Source organism: Peromyscus maniculatus, chromosome 11 (genome assembly GCF_049852395.1).
Source record: "Peromyscus maniculatus bairdii isolate BWxNUB_F1_BW_parent chromosome 11, HU_Pman_BW_mat_3.1, whole genome shotgun sequence".
Classification (NCBI taxonomy): domain Eukaryota; kingdom Metazoa; phylum Chordata; class Mammalia; order Rodentia; family Cricetidae; genus Peromyscus; species Peromyscus maniculatus.
This window is the reverse complement of record NC_134862.1, coordinates 65,570,845-65,590,972: the sequence shown is the minus strand read 5'-3', so window position 1 is coordinate 65,590,972 and position 20,128 is coordinate 65,570,845. Positions and strand designations below refer to the sequence as shown.

The window sequence follows — 20,128 nt, the reverse complement described above, 5'->3', positions numbered from 1 at the left end:
CACACAACTTTGCATGCCTGCATACAACAAGTACATGTCATGACATGCCTGTGGAGGTCCAAGGACAACTGGGAGAGCTGGTTCTTTCCTTCCAGAATACAGGTTACAGGGATTGAATTCAGGACTTCAGGCTTGGTGCAAGTTCCCTCTGCTTACTGAGCCATCTCAGAAGCCCACCCCACCCCAACCTCCCTTTTGTTTTGTTTTTAATAAGTCCAATAAACTCTGAACCCGATTAGCAACTAAACATTATTCAGCTTCCAGAGTTTCAGATTAGGAGTTAATAGACACAAGCATGTGTTTTCTCCCCCAATGTGTTACATACAAGTAAAGGGTAATTCTACAGCCAACAGACCAAACAACAGCAAGCCTGTTAGCTTTGCACTAAGTATTTCCAGCTGCCTTCCCAGGACCAGAACAAAACTGCTTCTCTATCTCCTTGAAATTATTATTATTATTATTTTAGTGTCTACTAATAAAAGAATTTTTCATTATACTTCCACATGTATATACAACATATTACACACACACACACACACACACACACACACACACACACACGAATGAACACAAACACATACGAGCACACATACCTTACATTAAAGCCAGATGACTATTTTGCCAATGAAATCAAAGAGGAAGTGATGTATGGTCCTTTATGGTTTCAAAGTTTCTACTAATTTCTCACTCTGCCCCTACAATGGCAACACTCAGCTTTCTAGAATAGCCATTAAAGACTATTAGCTTGGATCTCTACATGGCAGAGAAAAAAAAGGGGGGGCATAATTCACCTCCCACCCAGTGCCTTCTCACTGGTCCACAATGTACAAGTTTTATGAGTGACAACTTTTGGCAAGAGACAGGAGAGGGAGATTATGATTATTAACTCATAACCCATTCTATTCTTATTGGGCCATTTGCTTATAATGTTAAAATAAGAAGTAAATAAACAAGAACAGACAGCAATATTCTCAAAACCAAGAGCAAGAAAGAAGTGGCAGCCCTGCTGAGCAGCAGTGACAGTGTTAGCTTACAGAGCACAGGCTGCAGTACTAGTTAAGCATTTTATAGTAACTCACTTAAATGGCAAAGCAAGGAATTATAAGTACCTAGTAGCACATCAGGGACACTGACTTAACAAGGAGGAGGAGTTGGAAAAAGCTAGAAATGAGAGTCAAGGACAGACAATTCGGCTCTTCTAGATCCTGACCATCATGCTGTGCTGCATGCTGCAAAACTACAATAACTAAAACAGTGTGATCCTGGTGCACAGTTAAACAGGAAAATCAACAGAACAGGAACAGAAAGCTCAGAAACAGGCTCCAATGCACACAGACTGCTATAAAGGTTGTGCATGCTTACTCTGAAATACTCCAAAACAAATGTTCCTAATAGGAAATTACCCCAATTCCCAAATGATGCTGCTTTTTTTTAAAAAAACAAGTTTTAGATTTTGGATCATTTCAGATTTCAGAATTTTAGATTAGGGATATTCAACCTGCAGAATCTACACAAAGTCCTCAAGCTCCCAAATCTGAAATACTTTTATCTAGCACCAAGCATATTGGATAAGGATATTCACTGTATTCACAAAATGATAGATAAATGGTAGTTATATTGAAATACCTATACCCTTTCTGTCAGCAATTCCAATTCCATATAGCTAATCCAGAGCTGTGCTAACGGGTGTGTAAAATGACACATTGCACAATTTTTCACTATAGTATTTATACAACTTAAATTATAAAATTACCCATACAATGAAATTATATATATATAAACGGGGGGGGGGGGGGTTGGGAGATGGTTCAGTGGGTCAAGACAGATATCTGGGGCTCACTGGCTAGCCAGCCTAGCATAACAGGCAAGCTTCAGGTCCCAGAGAGACCCAAAGCCGTGGGCTCTGTCTCCTGAAGAACACCACTCAAGGCTGACCTCAGAGCTCCATGAATAAGTGGAGCCAAGAACAGTGACGCCTGCAATTGAGAAGATGAGACAGGAGGATCATCATGAGTTTGAGGCCAGACTGGGATACAGTGAGAGAGCCTGTCTCAAAAGCAAAAAACAAAAAACAAACAAAAAAAAAAAAAACAAAACAGAGAGACAGCTCAGCAAGCAGGTAAAGGTGCTTGCAAGTCTGGCAGCCTGAGTCACAGTTAGCTTTAGTTGTTAACATACCTGAACCGAGGAATTGCCTCCATGGGATTGGCTCGTGGGCATGTCTGTGAGGTATGTTCTTGACTACTAAATGATGACAGAGGCTCTAGCCCACTGTGGGTGGGCTAGATGTGGTACCACCCACATCTTACACAGTAGGTGCGTCTGTGCTGTGTAAGAAGGGAGCTGAATATGAAACTGAAAGCAAGCCAGTGATCAGCACTCCTCCATAGTCTCTGTCCCCATTCCTGCCTTGAGTTCCTGTCCTGGCTTCTCCTGATGATGGACAGTAACTTAGAAGCCAAACATCCTTTCCCTCCCAAAGTTGTTTCTGGTTAGTGTTTCATTACAACAGGAAGAAAACTAAAACATCACATCAAAGTAGAAGACAACCAACACCACACATGCACTGGACACACATGCCCATACATGCCCATACACACACAAGTACACACTAATAATAAATTGGTAAGTTCTCAACCAACACAAATCAAGGGTAGGGGGTAGGGGAGAGTTGCCAAACACTGATCTAATGTGGGGAGAGAAGGCACCACACAATTGAGATGACTGAGGAGAAAGGCACCTGCCACCAAGCCTGATGACCTGTGTTTGATCTCCAGAATCCACTTAGTAGGAGAGAGCCCACTCCCACAAGCAACTCTGACCTCCACGCATACACCATGGCACACACGTGCCCATACATTTACATACATTTACTTACACTACAAGTAAATAAATATAAAATTTTTACAAATAAATAATAAAACAGGGGATGCTAGTGATTACATATGCATACATGGATATGTATGTGTGGTTGGAAATATAATCGACCTCTGGTAGACACGCAAGGGACTGATGCTGAGTACTGACTGCCACATTAACACAGCTGGTAGAAGAGTGCAGGAAGACCCGCCACACCTTCTGAATTCAGATGGCTGAAATAATTGACCCTTCAAGAAATCATTTACAGTTTGAAAGAAAGAACAGCCATTCAGCAGCAGGGATAAGCCAAAGGAATATTTTAAGATATTTATGATAAGAAAAACCTGAGCAGCCATTATACACTACAGACAAGCCAAAACCATGAAAGCCAGCTGGAGCAAAGTACACCAGAGAGACGCACCGAGGAAAGATGACGCCAAAATCCCCAAAGCCCACGATGGGAAAGGCAAGCAAGCATGCAGCCTCTGATTTCTCACAGCATGGCAGCGCCAGCTGCCACCAGACCCCACTGCAGGGAGGGATCCCCAACACACCTCTTCGAACACTTCCTCCAACACCTCTGTACTTAGCCTCACTAGCTCTCCATTTCTGTTCTAGCGTAGCTACACGAGTATTTTTAGGATCATTTTAAAATACACTTTGTTCCTTTGGGGAGTCAGTGAGGGGTGAGGCAGGGTCTCCTGTAGTCAAAGCTGGCCTCGAAATCACTGTATAACTAAGGATAACCTTGAATTCCTGATCATCTCGCCTCTATCTCCCAAGTGCTGGTACCCAGTTTCTTTGTAAGAGAGGAATAAGTGATTTCCCTAAGTGAAGTGCTGAGCAAACACATCCAATCAGGAAGGTGGTTTGTAATAAAACAAAACAAAGCTAAATATTATGCTTAGGTATACATCCAACATGGAAATTAAGTCAAGGCATAGCATATACCTAAATATGATACCGTATGTTAATATCTCAAAATCATCTTAGCCTTAACATTTTTCAGGCTGTTTTTAAAAATGCATTTGGGCATTTGGAGCTATCTGAAAGTGCTTCAACAACAACAAAAAAAACCAACAGAAGAGAAACTTGGACAGTTGTAACTCAAGAGTAGAGCATTTGCCTGGCACATGTGAGGTCCTACAGTCAATCCCGAGAACTACACACACACACACACACACACACACACACAAAATAAATAAATAAATAAATAAATAAATAAAAATAAAAATAAACGTAATTTCTCAAAACTTGTAAGTCCTAACAACTATCCTCCTTCTGAGCACTTACCATGTACCACACACTCCGGGAATTTTACACATAACAATAATTTAATCCTTACAACAACACTGTCAGGTTAAGTACTCCCAACATCATTATATAGATGAAATAGAGAAAAATAACTTGCCTAGAAACATATGACTTCTAAGGTCTCTTAAGGTTCTAAATTTGTTGATATCTAAGTCAAACTACCAAAATCATTAATTTAATTAAGAATCTTAAACTCACATGGTCTAACACAAAAGTCTGTGCTATTAACAGTATGCTTTACAGCCAATGGTACATGCTGTTAATACTAGCACTTGAGAAGCAGAAGCAGGCAGATCTCTGTGAGTTCCAGACCAACCTGATCTATATAGCAAGCTCCAGGCCAGCCAGGGCTACACAGTGAAACCCTGTCTTATTAAAAATACACACACACACACACACACACACACACACACACACACACACACACACACACACTACAAATCTATGCTACAATTATAAGCATCCACCAAGAAAATCCAAAAGCCTTAAGAATGCAAATATAAAGCCGGGCAGCAGCGGCGGCACACGTCTTTAATCCCAGCACTCGGGAGGCAGAGCCAGGCGGATCTCTGTGAGTTCGAGGCCATCCTGGTCTGTAGAGCAAGATCCAGGACAGGCACCAAAACTACACAGAGAAACCTTGTCTTGAAAAAAAAAAAGAATGCAAGTATAAACTGGACATAGAGGTGCAGGCCTCTAATCCAAACACTTAGGAAGCAGAGGTAGGAGATTAGAAGTACAAGGCCAGTCACAGACATCATTTTTTCAAAAGAAACCAAGGGGCTAGATAGGGAAAGCACTCAATGAAGTGCTTGCCAAGCAAGTATAAACACCCGAGCTCTGATCCAGCATCCATGGAGAAGGTCAGCCCAGGCAGCCCATACCAGCACTGGGGAGCCAGAGACAGAAAGATCCCTGGGGTTTGCCAACCAGCAAGTCTAGCCAATCTATGAGCTCCAGCTTCAGTGAGAGACCTTGTCTCAAAATATAAGGTGGAGGAGTTGGGGGCTTAGCCCAGTGGTGGAACACTTGCCTAGTAAGCACACATATGCACACATACATACACATACAAAAAAAAAAAACAGACAAATGCATGCAAAAAGCAAACAACAATGAAAAGAATTTTAAGATTAAAAAATCTGTTTAAAGTTAGAAATGTCATTTTGTTAAATGTGTCAACATCATCCCTTCCTTCACTGGGGACTGAATGTGGGGCCTCACACATACTAAGCAAGAGCTCTACCTTCAGCCCAGACAAGGTCTCAGTGCCCATGCTGCTTGGAAACTCACTCTGCAGCCTAGACAGGCCTTAAACTATGGCTTCTCCTGCCTAAGCCTCCAGAACAGAGGGGATTACAGGTCAGTACCACCTATCTTTATCTCAAACTGTTTAAAAGCAACATATTGCCTGAGAGTAATTATCTACGCCTGTAAACGTAAGTCTAAAAACTTGAGTAAAATTCAACACAATTTCTGCAAACTAGTGTCAAATGAACTAATCCATTGTATTTATTAACCTTAATAAACGGCGTGCTACATTTCCCCTCTATATTATCATAAAGGCTTTTAGAACAGAGAAAAACAGGTATATATACGCCACCTCCAGGACAGCAGAGGACTGGAGAACACAGAAAGTGAAAGTCAGGCTGCTAAGGGCTGGGGACCTGGCTGGAGGCAGAGTTCCTACAGATGCACAGAGAGCCCCACTTCTGTACCCAGATCACACACAGCCAGCTGCTTGCACAAACTGGGAAGGAGGACCAGAAGTTCAAGGTCATTCTTGGCCACATATCAAGTTCTAGGTTGGCCTGGGCTACAGAAGAATCTGTCTTTTTTTTGGGGGGGGGGGGCGGTGGACGGGTCAAGGCAATGGCAGCAAACAATCTAAATGAAACATCCTTGTGTGTAAAAGCAGAGGACGGCCAACTCACGGAGTTTCTCTTACTGGTCTGCCTTTTGTTACAATGATTTCAGCCAAGAACAGAGTTAAGAGTGAGAAAAGAATGCATTTCTTCCTCTGCACCTAGCAGCAGGCTATGGGGGCATCATCAACTGTTTTAAACTGCCCACACACCAGTCTTGCCTGTCTGTAGATCAACTTTATTGACATCACTGTATTTAGGGGTTCTTCCAGTTCTAAATTTCTATGCCTCTGTCGAAGAACCAAAGTCACAAATTTCTTCTTTAAAAACAAACAAACAAACAATTAATACCTTCACATATATACCACTTGCTCTCAGGAAAAAGAAAAACCAACCAGAAGGAAATCTGCAGAACTCCCGAGATTCAGAGAAATAACCCAAAATGACAAACTCTAAAATAAAATTTAGTCAAAGACTTTAAGAAAGCACATCAGGGCTGCTGAGATGGCTTGCTTAGCAGGCAAAAGTGCTTGCTGCCAAGTCTCACAACCTGAGTTCAATACCTGGAACCCTCACAGCTGGAATGAAAGAACAGTTGTCCTCTGACCTCCATACATGTATCCCAGTACATATGCCGCCCCCGAAATAAATAAATCAATGGAATAATAATAAATGTAGGCTGCCTACTCGTCTCCCAAACCACTTAAAAAAAAATAAAAAGCACATTAAATACAGATAACTTATATGAGAAAAATAAGTTTAAAAGGAACAATTTGAAAAACTGTTAAGGGCTGCTACAAAAAAAAAACAAAAAAACAAAAACATCCAAGACCTCCCCAACTCCCAGAGCCTCCTGAGACCCTCACAGTGGGAGGCTGACAGCAGCCAAACATATTTTTGGTTACTGGTTCTCAGCAATGGATGATTGTATATCCACAGGGACATCCAGCAATACCTGGACACATTTCAGATGTCACAACTCGAAGCAGAGTGCTAACAATTATTTGGTAGAGAAAAGTAGGCTACATCCTCTATACACACTTCAGCCCTCATCACAATCTATCATTTAGCTCAAAATTATAGAAACGGAAAAAGTCTTAACACGTGGTGACAGTCCTGGAAACTTAGAGCCAAGACCAAGAAATGAACATCATATGGACCATCCTATTCATCAGAGCAGAAGGTTAAGAAATAGGGAGTGTAATACGAACTCTATTAGAAAGGAGAATAAAATGAGCAAACAGAAGCCACAAGAAACAGAAAATAAATATTGGCTGAGTTTTTAGCAACCTTCTACTTCCTGTTTCTGGACAGGCCTTGCTGCATTCCTGTCCTTGAATTCTCTACACAGCCATGGGAGTTTTCTATGGACTGCATAAGCTGACCTCTATTTCTTGTAACTGAAGAGTCCTGCCAACACACACCACCCACAGAAACTGCTGAAGCAGATAGAAGCAGCAATTCTGCAGTGTATGGAATAGCTGAGTTCAAGCAAATCAGCAAAGAATTTGATGAAATTTGCTAATTGAAAACCCAATTGTAAAGACAACAATGTGATTTAATCTATATATAATATAGACATAAGAAAAGGCAAATACTATGGAAAGCAGAGAAATAAGCAAAATGTCCTAAACTTGAAAACAACAAACTCCAAAAACGGTATGTGTAAAGAGTCCTCCTTTAAGACACACTTTTCCCACATCTACCCTATCAAACCCTTGTGCTTTAAGACAAAGAATTTTAGAGGATAAAAATGAAAAGATGGGGCAGAACTTTAACTCCGTGGTAGAACACTTGTCTAACAGGAATGAGGTACTGGCTTCATTTCCAGAACCAAAAAAATTCTGTATACTGCCAAGAAAGAACAAGAAATAAGCAAGGTGTGTTGGCTCATGCCTATAACCCCAGGACAGAGGCAGGAGGATTGCGGAAAGCTCACCACCAGCCTGCGCTATACAGTGAGACCTTGTCTCACAAACAAACAAAAACACCAAAGAAACAAAAAAAACAAGCAACACAGCTGGAGGGTGGTGGCGCACACCTTTAATCCCAGCACTGGGGAGGGAGGCAGAGCCAGGCAGATCTCTGTGAGTTCGAGGCCAGTCTGGTCTACAGAGTGAGATCCAGGACAGGCACCAAAGCTACACAGAGAGATCCTGTCTCAGGAAAATAAATAGATAGATAGATAGATAGATAGATAGATAGATAGATAGATAGATAGATAGATAGATAGATAGATAGATATAGATAATGATAATAAATAGATAAATAGATAAATAGATAGGCCGACACTACGTTAAGTAAGTGCTCGACCTAAGTGGGTGACTTTAGACTTGAGAAGGAAACAACCTACTTGCTCAGAGCTGAGAACACCTTGACGACCACAGCCCATCACCAAGACGACTCTTCTTTTTGAACAGTTAATAATTTCAAGAAAAGGTCTTGAAATAATTAGGTCAAAGAACTTATAAAAGCATTAGCATTTTTCTAAACAGGGTTAATCATAGAACATAATAAAAATTTTTAGTGAAACAATGATAAAGATAGAATTTCATAAGCTTTTACTTGAAGACTTAAAAAGACAAGCATGTCACTCTATAAGCTTTAACTTGTAGGAGGATTGATTAGAGTTCAAGGCCGCTCTGGACTACATAGTGAGTTCCAGGTCAGCTAGGGCTACAATGTGAGACTGTCTCAAATAACTAAACAAATAAATATGGTAAAGTACAGTTAGGCTAAAAATAGGACAATTAAGTGGGGGAAAGAATATTAAGAAAATAAAAGCAGATCTGAAACACTTTTTTAAAACCCAACAACTTCAAAGAATGCTAAAGTTTGTTCAAAGCACTTCACTGACTATAAATTATGTATTAATATAATAAATATCATATATTACTATCTGAACAATGAAGATATATGCATGAAAATGTCAGGGTAAAATCCATTTATTTGTATGTTAACCAAAACATTAATTAATTAATAATAATAATAGCCAGGTGGTGGTGGTACACACCTTTAAAGTTCAAGGCCAGCCTGAGTTTTGGGCCAGCCAGAGCTATTACACAAAGAAACCCTGTTTCAAAAAAACAAAACAAGCCGGGCGGTGGTGGCGCACGCCTTTAATCCCAGCACTCGGGAGGCAGAGCCAGGCGGATCTCTGTGAGTTCGAGGCCAGCCTGGGCTACCAAGTGAGCTCCAGGAAAGGCGCAAAGCTACACAGAGAAACCCTGTCTCGAAAAACCAAAAAAAAAAAAAAAAAAAAAAAAAAAAAAAAAAAAAAGTAATAATAATAGTAATAGCGATAATAAATGAATAAATGAATGAATGGTTGTCTACTGTGTATCCATAGATCTGGGCTGGAGGGGTGGTTAAGAGCACCAGTTGCTCTTGCAGATGACACAGTTCAATTCCCAGCACCCACATGGTGTTTACACCTGCCTGCCACTCCAGAGCCTCTTTTGGGCACTGTGTGCCCTTCACACGTGTGGTGCACAGACACACATGCACACAAAATTCCTAGGAACATAAAACTCATTAAATCTTTTTTTAAGTTCTAAATAAACCTTAAACTTTTTTTTTTTTTTAAAGACAGTCTCTCTACATAGCCTTGGCTGTCCTGGAACTCACTATGTAGAACAGGCTGGCCTCTACACACCTCTGCCTCCCTGGTGCTGGGATTAGAGGTGTGTGTCACCATGCCCAGCTATTTATTTACTGACTACTATATAAGCTCCTCTATGGTACATTTGTATTCTACATTTAGGTATCTTTGTACATTAAATGAAATCTTTAAATCAATCAAAGAGTTACTATGACAAAAAGCTTCCGGCATCAACCTTTTTAAAAATAAAGAACAGATGGGTGATACAAACAATATATTGTTAGTTTTTACAGAATATTTTCTTAGTAATTACCTGAAACCACAAAGTACTAAGTGGCAAGCTTGGGTTTTAACTCAGTAGTTTTTTCAGTTTGTTATAATTAGCATAGAGGGAAGGGCAGATTACGAAAATATATGTACATACTGTCTATTAAGCTACTTTTGACCTTGACCACATCAACTGAAAGATTTCTGGGCCAGTCCTCTCCTAGGACAGCAAACCAGGGAATACAGATGGCCTGAGCTGCTGAGCTGTGTTATGCTGGTCAAAACCCAACACTGGCAGAGCTCACTGTGGAGAAGCCAGCGAATCACCAAACACTCAGCACATTTACCAGAAGCAAAATGAAGCAAGAGCTCAATGTAGTTATTGTTTCTTTAAGGAATCCAGACTAAATTTGGGATACTATTATTTTTTTATTCATTTTACATACCAACCACAGATCCCTCTCTCAGGGATACTATTATATTACATGTGTATTCATCTATGCTTTTATTTGATTGGAAGTTTGACTGAAAGCAATATCAAAACAATGTTCTAATTTGTATGATATTCTCAGAGTATGCATGCAACCCAAAACAGCAGTGCTTACTAACAAAAAATTATGTGCACGCGCGCGCGCGCGCGCACACACACACACACCTCACTTTCACACTCAAAAGTTTGTAACATTTTTCCTTTTACAGACTGATGGTGGTGGCTAGAGAGCTCACTCAGGGTCAGCATCAGATGCTCCCAGAGAGTACCTGAGTCCGGCTTCCAGCAGATGGGCCCGTAAGTACCTGCAACTCAGGCTCCAGGGGACCCGAAACCTCTGTCTCTATAGACACCTGCACTAACGTACACATACCCACACAAAGGCACATACACATAATTAAAAATGATAAAAATAAATATTTTCACTGGGCATGGTAGTGCATTCCTTTAATTCCAGCACTCAGAGACAGACAAGATCTCTCAGGTGGAGGCAGGGCCAGGGCAGGATCCTCTAACTTCTTTTTTTTTTTTTTTTTTTTTTTTTTCTAATGGTTTTTCAAGACAGGGTTTCTCTGTTTAGTCCTTGCTGTTCTGAAACTCACTTTGTAGACCAGGCTGGCCTTGAACTCAGAGATCCGCCTGCCTCTGCCTCCCAAGTGTTGGGATTAAAGGCATGCACCACCACCATCTGGATCCTCTAACTTAAATGAGGATGTTTATAACAGCTATCTGAGCATCAATAGTTTTTGGAAAGCAGTTCTGTCTAAGCTATATCTAAAAATTTTCTTAAGAGTCATTAACATGTGCAATTAGTCTAAGACTAATAAAGAAAGAGAAACTGCTCTGGGCTGCAAGATCCCTCTGCAGCTAAAAGCTCTTGTAGCACAGGTCTGACATATTATCCGGAAATAAAAAAGTTCTTATAAATTGCATAGTGCTATAATAATCTAGAGAGAATACTTTAGGCAGCTAACATAAATTCTAATACAAGATCATTGGAGCACTTGAATTATATATTCTAATGTTATAAAATGATGCCCCTGCTCCACATAGTTACATTTATGCTATCAGATGACCTTCCATATCTGGGTATTCTGATGTCATGGCAAAAACAACTACCTACAGTTTTCTTTTTTGCTCTTGTCTTCAACGTGTCCTGTGTACGTCTTACATTAATGAGTATGAGGGTGAGCTCACCCACATGGGCCCACTGAGGCCAGAGACTGACCTGAGGACGTCTTTCTCAATCTTTTCCCACCTTATTTCCTGAGGCAGCAGGGTCTTTCAGTGAACTGGAAGCTCACAGTTCCAGCTAGAACAGTCAGTCAGGGAGCTCCTAGGATCCACCTATCTGAGTCATCTCCCCAGCCCTCATCTACAAAGTTGTATCAAGGAAAATTGTTACTTATCAGGTATGTTGTCAGTTTAAAACGTTTTAAACTAACACTATTACAGAATAATAATTCTGTAACTAACACTATTACAGAAATATATAAAAGTAAGTAGATGTAAGTGATTTAAATAAGAACACCATAACCACTCCAGAACGCCTACCTAGTTCTAGCAGAGGATACAAAGTGTGGTGGGCTGAATCAGAATGGTCCCTATCAGCTCATAGTTTGAATCTTTGGTCCCCAGCTGGTGGAACCATTTGGGAAGGATTAGAGGTGTGGTCTTATCAGAGGAGGTACGTCCCTGGAGGCAGGCCTTGAGGACTCGAATTCAAAGGACTAGAACCATTCCCAGTGTGCCCTCTCTGCCTGAGGGCTGGGGATGTGAGCTCTCAGCTGCCCCTCCTGTTCTCAACCATCTACCCAGTATGGTCCACTACTAATGAAGGGCCTGAGTGCTGAGTATTTTACACTGTTTTCTACATTCATAATTTTCAGTCTTCCTACCTCAACCACCAGAGTGCTGGGATTACAGGGATGTACTACTATGCCCAGTCAAATAATTTTTTTTAAAGTTTTCCTGGCCTACATGGTGAGTTGCCTGCCAGTTTGTGATTGATATAGAGTGAGACCCTATCTAAAAGAACTACAAAAATTTAATTCTCCTAACAATTAGTGATCACTGCCAGGCATGATAATACCTACAATTCTGGAACTTAGAGGTATAGGTAGACTAGAGAGTTCAAGATCAGCCTACAAGTCCCATGTAGTGGCACACATCTGTAATCTCGATATTCGAGAAGTGGAGGCAAGGGAATAGGGAATTCAAGGCCATCCTCAGGTATCAAGTTTTAGGCCATCCTAGGCTACAGGAGACTCTGTCTTAAATAAACAGGGCAATACCAGACTGGGCCACATATAGAGACTGCTTCAATGGACAACTACAGTTAAGATCATGCTATCTTTGGGGAATATCATTTCACTTTGGAGCATCCACAACTTACTCTGTAAAGACTTAAAAATGCACTATAAGAGGTGGGCGGTGGTGGCGTACACCTTTAATCCCAGCACTCGGGAGGCAGAGGCAGGCGGATCTCTGTGAGTTTGAGGCCAGCCTGGTCTACAGAGTGAGTTCCAGGACAGCCAGGGCTACACAGAGAAACCCTGTCTTGGGGTGAGGGGGGGATACACTTTAGGTACAAAAGAGAAAATTCCAATGATTTAAAAGTGAATTTAAGAAAAAAAATATTATTCAAAACCTCGTAATTTGTGGTGGTGGGTGTGTGTGTGTCATTGGTGGATTCTAGATATAAAATAAAGAACAATCAGACCACAACCCATAGAACCAGAGAGGCTATATATATAGCATGGAGGTCCCTAAGATGACTGTGGCATATAATAAATTTCAGTTTTACTCAATTATTAAAAAAAAATAGCCAAATGAATGGAAACACATGAACTATGAACCAAAGGCTGAGGGGACCCCAGCTGGATCAGGCCCTCTGAATAGGTGAGACAGTTGATTGGCTTGATCAGTTTGGGAGGCAACTAGGCAGTGGGACCAAGTCCTGTGCTCATTGCATGAGTTGGCTGTTTGAAACCTGGAACTTATGCAGGGACACTTGGCTCAGTCTGGGAGGAAGGGACTGGACCTCCCTGGACTGAGTCTACCAAGTTGATCACAGTCCTCGGGGGAGGACTTGTCCTGGAGGAGGTGGGAATGGGGGGTGGGTTGGGGGTAAGGGGAGGGGGTGGGAGGGGGGAGAATAGGGGAACCCATGGCTGATATGTAGAACTGAATGGTATTATAAAATAAAAATATATATATATATATATATATATATTAAAAAAATATTATTCAAAACCTCGTAATTGGTGGTGGTGGGGGGTGTTAATATAATTTTCAGGAAGGAGGTAGGAAGGAAGCAACACTGACTTGAAATCTTTTAACTGTTGAAAGATATGCCAGATACTAACAAGTAGAGTAAGCAGCAAGGCCTGGGGATGCACACTAATAATCTCTGCACTGGGCAGGCTGAGGCAGGAAGACTACCGAAAATTCAAGGCCAACCTACTGTACCCAGCAAGACAAACAAGAAAGACAAAGACATTCAACCCGAGATTACTGACACAAAACAACAGCTCACCAATAAAGCTTCAACTAAAAAACTGACAAGTCATACAATACATCATATTTTCATACCAAAATACAGCCTACTATTTCATTCCTTCTAAATTACATTTCTAAAACATTTCTGGCAAAGCAAATTTTTTTTAACAGCTTACTCATTAACAGTGAAAAAATTGACACTCTTGGCTAAAGAAATAAATCATGGACTCTGATAAACTTTCTGAGATACACAGAATATCTAACTTACATTAAAACCTCTATGGAGAGTCAGTGAGACAGCTGAGCAAGCAAAGGCAACTGCTGTGCAAGCCTGGTGACATGAGTTCAACGCCAGGAAGTCGTGACAGAAGGGAGAGAACTACCAAGGATTGCTCTCTGACTCCCATGCACACCTGCACTCAAACACACATGTGCACACACACACACTGCCCATACAGATAGATATTCACACACAATAACAATAGTAATCATTTAAAAAATTTAAATCTACACGTAAACTCAAGAGCCTATCATACTTTTAAGATTTTTGCTGTGTGTGTGTGTGTGTGTGTGTGTGTGTGTGTGTGTGTGTGTGTGTGTCTGAAGATGCTGGAGGAGGCCAGAAGGCGGCATCAGATCATCTGCAGCTGGACTTACACGCAGCTCTGAGCCACCTCGAATGGGTTCTGACAAGCAAATCTGGGTCCTCTGCAAAAAGAGCAGTAAGTACTCAGCTCCTCAGCCATCTCTCCCGCTCTACACCAGACCTTCTAGTTATGGATTTACATGCTAGGAACTCAATCAACTCAAAACGGGAAACTTTTCCCCAGTTTTTTGAGACAAGGCCTTACTACACAACCCTTGCTGGTCTGATACTCACTCCATACCCCCAGGCTAACCTCAAATACACAGCAATCCATCTGCCTCAGCTTCCTAGGGCTGGGATTATACAGGCATGTGCCGGCCAAAGGATAGTGATTTATATACTAGTTTCATGACCTAGAGTATTTTTTTACAATAATGCCAAATGTGTACTTGGTATGCAGACTAAGCTGGCCTCAAACTCAAGTGTCTCAGCCTCAGGTGTCTGTCTGTCTGTTTTTTAAACAGTACAGGGGGTTAAAGACAGGACTTCTGGCATGCTGGGTAAGTGCCAGACCACTAAGCCATCTCCCTAGCCCTCTAGAGCACCCACTTTTGTCTCCTTAGGTACAAGCAAAAAATGTCTTCACATTACTAATCTCAGCCTCCCCAGGGCTTCTACTGTTAGAAACGTGGTAGATTATGAAATGAATGGATCCATATTGGCTCAGTGGTAGGCTAGTCTGGCTTGTATGAGGCCCTCAGATCAATCCCCAGACTACCGCCCTCCAAAAATTAAAAAGTACTTACTTTACCTTTATTTCTTCCAGTATTTATTATTTCTACTCTTTTCACACTAGCCTTTGGCTATTGTATTAACATCCCATCCATCTGCTAACTTTCAACCTTGACAATAAAATCATATTCCCAGTTACCCAGGTACAAAACCTTGATGTTAACTTTGACACATCCTCATTTTTAATAAGAATAGGAGCTGGAGGGCTGGAGAGGTGGCTCAGAGGTTAAGAGCACTGGCTGTTCTTCCAGAGGTCATGAGTTCAATTCCCAGCAACCACATGGTGGCTCACAACCATCTGGAATGAGGTCTGGTGCCCTCTTCTGGTGTTCAGGTACATGCAAGCAAGCAGAACACTGTGTATAGATAATAAATAAATAAATCTTAAAAAAAAAAAAAAAAAAAAGAATAGGAGCTGGAGAGATGGTTCAGTGGTTAAGAGCACTGGCTGCTCTTCCAGAGGATCTGGGTTCAATTCCCAGAACCCACATGGCAGCTCACACCTGTCTGTAACTCCAGTTCTAAGACTTCTGACATTCTGTGTAACACAGACATACATGCAGGCAAAACACCAATGAACATAAAATAAAAATAATAATGAAGAAGAATGATGAAAACAGGTAAGACACACTGAATTCTTTTCATAAATTATTTATTTATTTATTTATTAAGGCAGGGTCTCACTGTAGACCAGGTTGGCCTTGAACTCAAGAGATCCATCTGTCTCTGCCTCCTAGGTGCTGAGATTAAAGTTGTGCACCATCACATTTGGCCCACAATGAACTCATAATATGTGCAAGGCATCATTCTAAATGCTTTGCATATATTAACCCATAAAATACTAGGTACTCTTATAATCCCTATTTTACTGAGCCTAATATATAACGTGCCTAGGGCCACACAGGAAATAACAGTCAGATTTCAAATACTGACACAATGGCCCCAGGGTTCCCACCTTCAACAATCCCAAAGAGAATTATTACAATCAAGTCCTGAGCCAGGCCATGGTGGCGCATGCCTTTAATCCCACACTCAGGAGGCAGAGGCAGGCAGATCTCTGTGAGTTTGGGGCCAGCCTGGTCCACAAATCAAGTTCCAGGGCAGCCAGAACTGTTACGCAGGGGGTGGGGTGAGAGATCAAGTCCTTTAAGTTCCTGAAGTTAGGACTCATGTTCACAAGGCCCTCAGAGCCCAATAGGTACTCAAAAACACTCTTATTCCCTGAATGAACACAAATACCCTTGAACTTACCTCTCCTATTCCCACTGCTTCTAATCCTCTGACGTCAAAGCCAACTGCCCAGCCATTACCTTTCACACTTGAGTATACAGATAGAGCCTATAAACTATAGCCAATCAACTAAACTGATGAAGCTTTTCTGCCAGATTTCCTATAACCCAGTCTCTCTCCATCAACTAAAGGTTTTGTTCCTATTATTCCTCACTTAGAGTCATAAAATTACAAACTTAAAGGACATCTCTTTCACAGACAAATAAACTCAAAGATGGCAGCTGGATTCTCACTTCCATAATCCCAGCATTTGAGTCTGAGGGAGGAGGAGGACTGCAAGTCTGAGGGTAGCCTGAACTAAACAGAGTGGACACGTGTGCATGCTGGCACACCTCTTTAATCCTAGCACTCAGGAGGCAGAAGCAGGCCAATCTCTGTCAGTCTGAGAGGCACCTGGTCTACACAGTGAGGTCCAGGCCAGCCAGGGTTGTACAGTTAGACTCTGTATCACAAAAAAAAAAAAAAAAAAAAAAAGGAAGAGGAAAATCCAAATAACTACTCTTGCAATTTTGCTCTCCTGTCTCCTATTTCATCCATGACTTCCCATTTTCCAGTTGTCTTCTGCCTAGCCTGCTCTTTTCCAACTCCACAGGTCTAAACCTTGTCCATCCTTCATGACTTCTTCCTTCTTACAGACCAAAGGAGAAGGAAGGGGTCACTGCTGCCCACTGGGCCACACTTAGGTAATCCATAAAGAAAAGCTATGTGGATTTCTTCCTGAAAACTGTTAACCCTTTCCCCTGTTTTAGTATTTTAATAAACACTATAAGAATAGCACCTGCATATACATCCATACACCTTGAAGAGCTGCTCCAGCACTTCTTTAATAGTGAGCATGGAAAACTAAAATGCCCCAAATCACCCACCTCCTCCATTAAGAAACAACTCTGGAGCCGGAGACATGGCTCAGTGGTTAAGAGCACCCACTGCTCCCCCAGAGGACCTGGGTTCAATTACCAGCACCCACATGGCAGCTCACCACCATCTAGTTCCAAGAATAGACCTGATGCCTTCCTTCTGGCCTCTCTGGACATCAGGGATGCATATGGCACACAAGACATACATGCTGCAAAACACCTGTACAAATAAAAATTTTAACTGCTTTTTAAAAATTAAAAAAGGAAAAGGGAAACAAAGGTCCAAATGAAGAACTCAGACGCAACTTGACCGATAGCTATAAATCTATAGCTGGGATCATCTTTTTGCATACTACCATCTATCATCATTTCCTTTGAAAGGCCCTTTCTCGTGACTAGTTTACACTTCTTTGAGACAGGATTTCTCAATGTAGTTTTGTGCCTTTCTTGGAACTCACTTTGTAGACCAGGCTGGCCTCGAACTCACCTGGCTCTGCCTCCCCAGTGCTGGGACTAAAGGCATGAGCCACCACCACCGCCCGCCTAGTTTACACTTCTTATCCTTCCCTTCCCCAAACTATGTGGTGTGGGACACTGTATATTCTTTATTTTGCTTTCTACATGTATTGTCAGTGAAACTGTAGTTTGCTACTTCTCATCCAGTTTATACGAGCCAGTCTTTCTATAGAACTCACATCTACATCACCAGTCTTTTGAGGGTATGAGGATATCTTCTGCTTTTTCCCCCTTCTCTATTCTGCCCTCCTCTAGAAAAGTGCTCTCAAAAATGGTCAACAACACTATAGAGGAACAAAAGAATCCACTTGGCTTCAGAGGGAAAAAAATTAATATATTGGGGGGGGGGAGCTGCTGGGGCTTGAACCCGGGGTCTCAGTCATGCTGTGTGCACTGCCACTGATTTACAGAGCACCTTTTCTTATACTCTATTTCTGTTTGCTAATTACATTGGAACAGTAGCTCGTGTATATAATAAAGACACATGAATTAATAGTGTGTGCGCTCAAAATCTGTATTTATTAGGAGTTTAGAGACACTGGACCGACAAGATGGCTCGGTAAGTAAAGGCACTTGCCTCCAAGCCTGGTGATGAGTTCAATACCTGGAACCCACATGGTGGAGATAGAGAAATGATTCCCCGAGTTGTCTTCTGAGCTCTGCATACATGCGCCCGCAACACATACACTCACACGCAAAATAAGTGTAATTTTAAATAGTTTAGAGCCAGCTCTTCTGAAAACTGTATGAGACGGCGTAAGTTCCAGACTACCTGGAGCACCTATGCATATATGTACACACAACTGCGGCTCAAAGAAAAACTCACATTCATATCCACATGGAAGCCCTAACCATACCCACCCATCTACAGCCCCGCCAGCCATCTCAGAATCCTGTGTCCGACTCAGATACACAGAACAGGGTGGTTTGGCAAAGCCCTTCCTTTTTAGTTTAGGGAAAATACTCTGGTGAAAGTAAAGAGATGCTAAACAAGGGTTCACGGTTGACCATGCTAACGCTGCTCACTGCCTGATTTAACGAAGCACACGCGGAATATGCCACGATCTCTTAAGATGCAGTACCTATTTCCCAATTCCTCAGGGCACGACTCGTTCCCGTCGTTAACAACCGGTTTATCCTCCCACCTCCTGAACCTGAGCTCGTACCTGCCTTCATCCTTCCCTCCCTAGGGGTACCATCCCTTGTTCCACAGTCGTGCCCCCGTCCCCCCCACGCCACCGTCCTGTCCCAGGACAGCACACAGTCTGTCTAGCTTGGGTCCCTAAGACCCCTGCCTGCTCTCTCTGCCGCCGCCGCCGCCGCCCCCAGACGCTGCCAGCCAGGCTGGAGAGCCGAGCCGGGGCGGGGGGAGGGGTGTGCCTCGCCTCCCCGTGACTGGCCCAGATGGCAGCGGATTCCGCCCCCACTCGCGGGCACCCCTCCAGCCCTCGCCCCCCGAGGGCTGCCCGTCCGCCTCGCACCTCGCCCCGACCCCACCCCACCCCTGGCCTCCCCGTCACGTCCTCCGCCGGCTCCGGACACACTCACCGTGCTGGGTGAAGACGTTGAAGCCGGTGTCTGCGGTACGCCCCGCCGGGTCCCGCCTGCGGCCCGAGGGCCTGGCTGCGCTGCTGCCCCGGATCCCGCGCGGCTGCGGCTGCTGGAGCCCGGGAGCCTCCCCGACGCGGCCCACCTGCTGCCCCATCCCGCCGCTCGCGTACTCCCGCGCCCCCGCCGACCCCTGCTCACATTCCTCCTCCGCTCCGGCCTCGGAGCTCCTGGCACCGCTCCGGCCTCTCCAGCCCAAGCCCAGGCCGCCCCCAGGCCCGAGTCGCCGGCGGCTCCGCACGCGGACTCCTTACAGCCGCCGCCGCGCTGCCTCCCAGCGTCTCACAGACTCTCCTTCTCCCTCCCCCTGCGGCGGCTCCGCGCCCCAGCCGCCGCCGCCATCTTTAAACCACCGAGCACAGGGCGAGCGTGGGACAGAGCGTCTCCCGCCCCCCTCTCTCTCTCTCTCGCCCAAGCACCTCCGCTACTCGGAGGGCGGAGCTCCAGGTGGCCCCGCCCCGCGCCGCGCCCCGCTGGGTGGAGGCCGGGGCCCACCGATCCACCGAAGCTTTAGGCTGGGGGGCCCTCGGGTGCTTCCCTGTGCCGGGGCTCCGGGTCCGAACCTTGCGGGTGCGGACGTTCACC

General features: G+C 43.3%; 1 protein-coding gene across 7 annotated transcripts in view; it reads right to left on the bottom strand.

Annotated features, from left to right (window-relative positions):
- The window catches only part of Abl2 (ABL proto-oncogene 2, non-receptor tyrosine kinase), a 103,847-nt gene extending 84,056 nt beyond the window's left edge, over positions 1-19,791 (bottom strand). For 3 of the 7 annotated variants that reach the window (XM_076547732.1, XM_076547726.1, XM_076547731.1), the window contains exon 1: positions 19,484-19,776. In XM_076547732.1, coding sequence (XP_076403847.1) covers positions 19,484-19,640 — 157 coding nt within the window. In that variant the 5' untranslated portion in view covers positions 19,641-19,776. Of the gene's footprint in view, positions 1-19,483 lie in introns of all 7 variants that reach the window. The other 4 variants (XM_076547733.1, XM_076547735.1, XM_076547736.1 and 1 more) reach the window with 3 other exon arrangements.
- Positions 19,792-20,128: the final 337 nt, after the last annotated feature.